The following is a 2376-nucleotide window of genomic DNA, read 5'->3' on the forward strand; positions in this document are numbered from 1 at the left end:
CTCAGGTTTGAAATAAAGCCATGCTTCAGCAATGATAGAGCACTGGGATGTTTTAATTATGGCTCTAAGGAAAATTATTAACAGAACAAAATTTTCTCATAGGCAAACACTTTTAAGAATTTCAAAATAAAAGGTCAAAAAGGCTTTCTTAGGACAAACGTGTTCTGTTTCTAATGATTCTTCTGGAATTACAGGCAATGAAATCATCATGAATACAATAGTGTTTGTTCTGGACTAGACTTTCTGATTTTTTTACCAGACAAAGAAAGATTGAAAAAGCCAAAACAAGAAATAATTCTCCCTAACAAACTCTATATTGTTTGAATGATCTCCTTCTTAGCTGTACTATAATCTTTTTTAAAAAATATTTATTTATTTATGCACACAAGAACTGGGGTGAAGGCTAGTGGTGGGGTGGGGTGAGAGGGTCATGAGAGACAATGGGGAGAAGACCAGGCAGATTGACAAAATACACTGATGAGGGGAGCAGTGTGTGGGTCAGGAGAGATCTGCTGTGTCATGTGGGCCACCTCCCTCACCAGCCAGGGGATTGAACTTGAGCTGCAGTGAATGTGGACAGCTTCCTAGTGCTGCGCTTTAACACACTGTGACACCAAGGAGAGCCCAGCTGTACTATAATCTTGATGGAGTTAATTTTACCTGGGGACAGAATATTCATTCCAGAAGATAGTCAGATCCCTAACCTTATAATGAGCAGAGATACATACTTCACTGAAAGACTAAACAAACTACAGAGGCCCCACATACACTCAGGTAAAAAAGCAACAATCTATTTTGTGGTTTTTGGAATGAAAGTCTTCTCAGATCTGTGAAGTGTTGCATGTACACCTCCTATATCAATGCTGGAAGAAACAGATTGCTTGACATCATCTGCATATAAGGGCTGTTTCTTTGCTCAAGTACATTTTGCTCACAAATAATGAAACTTAATGACGTCAAATAGATTCTATTGATTTTATTCAGTTATTACTTGTATTAAACAATGTTAGCCATGTAGAATAGTTAAAAAACATCTAATATTCTTGGAATATGCATATACTATTAAAGATATAACCAACTCAGTTTTTCCTTATAACAGTGAACTTTTAGGATGCACAAAGGTAAATGTTATGTCTCAAACACAACAATCACTTCCGGATTAAATAACCACTACAATTCACAGAGTCCTACAATATGGAGCATGTACTTATAGAGTTTTAGTACAAAGTCAATACAATATGAAAGGATCCTCATTTTGCTGATGATTGGGGTACTAAAGGTGGGTGTCGGCGATGGGTATCCTCCTTAATTCTACAATCTGGGAGTCAGTCAAGGTGCCTCCCTCCTGACTGCCTTGACCAGATTCATTATCACTGACACTGAGACCAGCACCTGAAATAAAAGAATAAACACAAAACTCTTGAGTGTTACTGCAGTAAATTGTCAAGGGGCAAGTTATACTAGGATGGCACATGCTTTTCTTTTATATTAGTAAAGAGTGAGCTACACATGTAGAGTAAAAAGCATCCATACCTAAAAATCACAAACCTATACTTTAAATTTCTTTTGGTAGTTGTTTGTTTTTTTAAGATTTATTTATTTATGCATACAGAGCTGAGATACAGGCCAGAGGTGCAGGGGAGGTGAGAGGATTCACCAGAGACAGAGTGGGGAGCAGTGGGAGGGTCAGGAGAAGTCTGCTGCATCATGTGGATCACCTCTGAGATGGGGAGGACCCTCTTTTGGTAGTTTCAAAAGTAGAAATTAATTTCTAAAAACATCACTTTGGGTTATTAATCTTTTTTTTCTGTTTCCATATGGTTGACAGATGTAATACTCCCAAAACAGCACTTCTTAATTGGAGACTTACTACCAAAAAAAACAATAAAACAAACAAACAAATGAAAAAACAAATCAGCAGGGGGTTAGTTTTAGGATTTGCTGTTAGAAAACATAGACCTGTGACTCTTCATGCAGATCCTGCAGTTGAGACTCAGAGTGGACAGAGATCCAAGAAGAAAGTCATGTATTCATAGCACCTGGTGTCATATCAGTGCCCAGAAAACACTGGCCCTGAATGACTCAGATCTGACCCTGAGATAAAAATAATGATGTCACACAGTGCCAACACTGATCCACACAACCCCCACAAAGTTAGCTGCTAATGACATAGTGCCCAAGACCTCTTTTTGAAGGAAATTTCATAGTTCATTACTTTTTTCCACAACTCAGTAGAATTAAAAATACATAACACTATTCTAGAGTTATCCCTGTTCTTTTCTTTCTTAAAATTCAGAGGAACACATAAACTACCTTGCCCATTCTCTCTCTCTCTCTCTCTCTCTCTCTCTCTCTCTCTCTCTCTCTCTCTCTCTC

The 2376-nt window shown here is 37.9% G+C and overlaps 1 protein-coding gene across 1 annotated transcript in view; it reads right to left on the bottom strand.

The window, feature by feature from the left end:
* Positions 1 to 961: 961 nt before the first annotated feature.
* The window catches only part of ADGRV1 (adhesion G protein-coupled receptor V1), a 402490-nt gene continuing 401075 nt past the window's right edge, over positions 962 to 2376 (bottom strand). The window contains exon 88 of the mRNA XM_004678139.1: positions 962 to 1392. Coding sequence (XP_004678196.1) covers positions 1274 to 1392 — 119 coding nt within the window. The 3' untranslated portion in view covers positions 962 to 1273. The remainder of the gene's footprint in view (positions 1393 to 2376) is intronic.

The sequence above is a fragment of the Condylura cristata genome, unplaced genomic scaffold (assembly GCF_000260355.1).
Source record: "Condylura cristata isolate star-nosed mole 26May11 unplaced genomic scaffold, ConCri1.0 scaffold00007, whole genome shotgun sequence".
In the NCBI taxonomy this organism is placed as follows: Eukaryota; Metazoa; Chordata; class Mammalia; order Eulipotyphla; family Talpidae; genus Condylura; species Condylura cristata.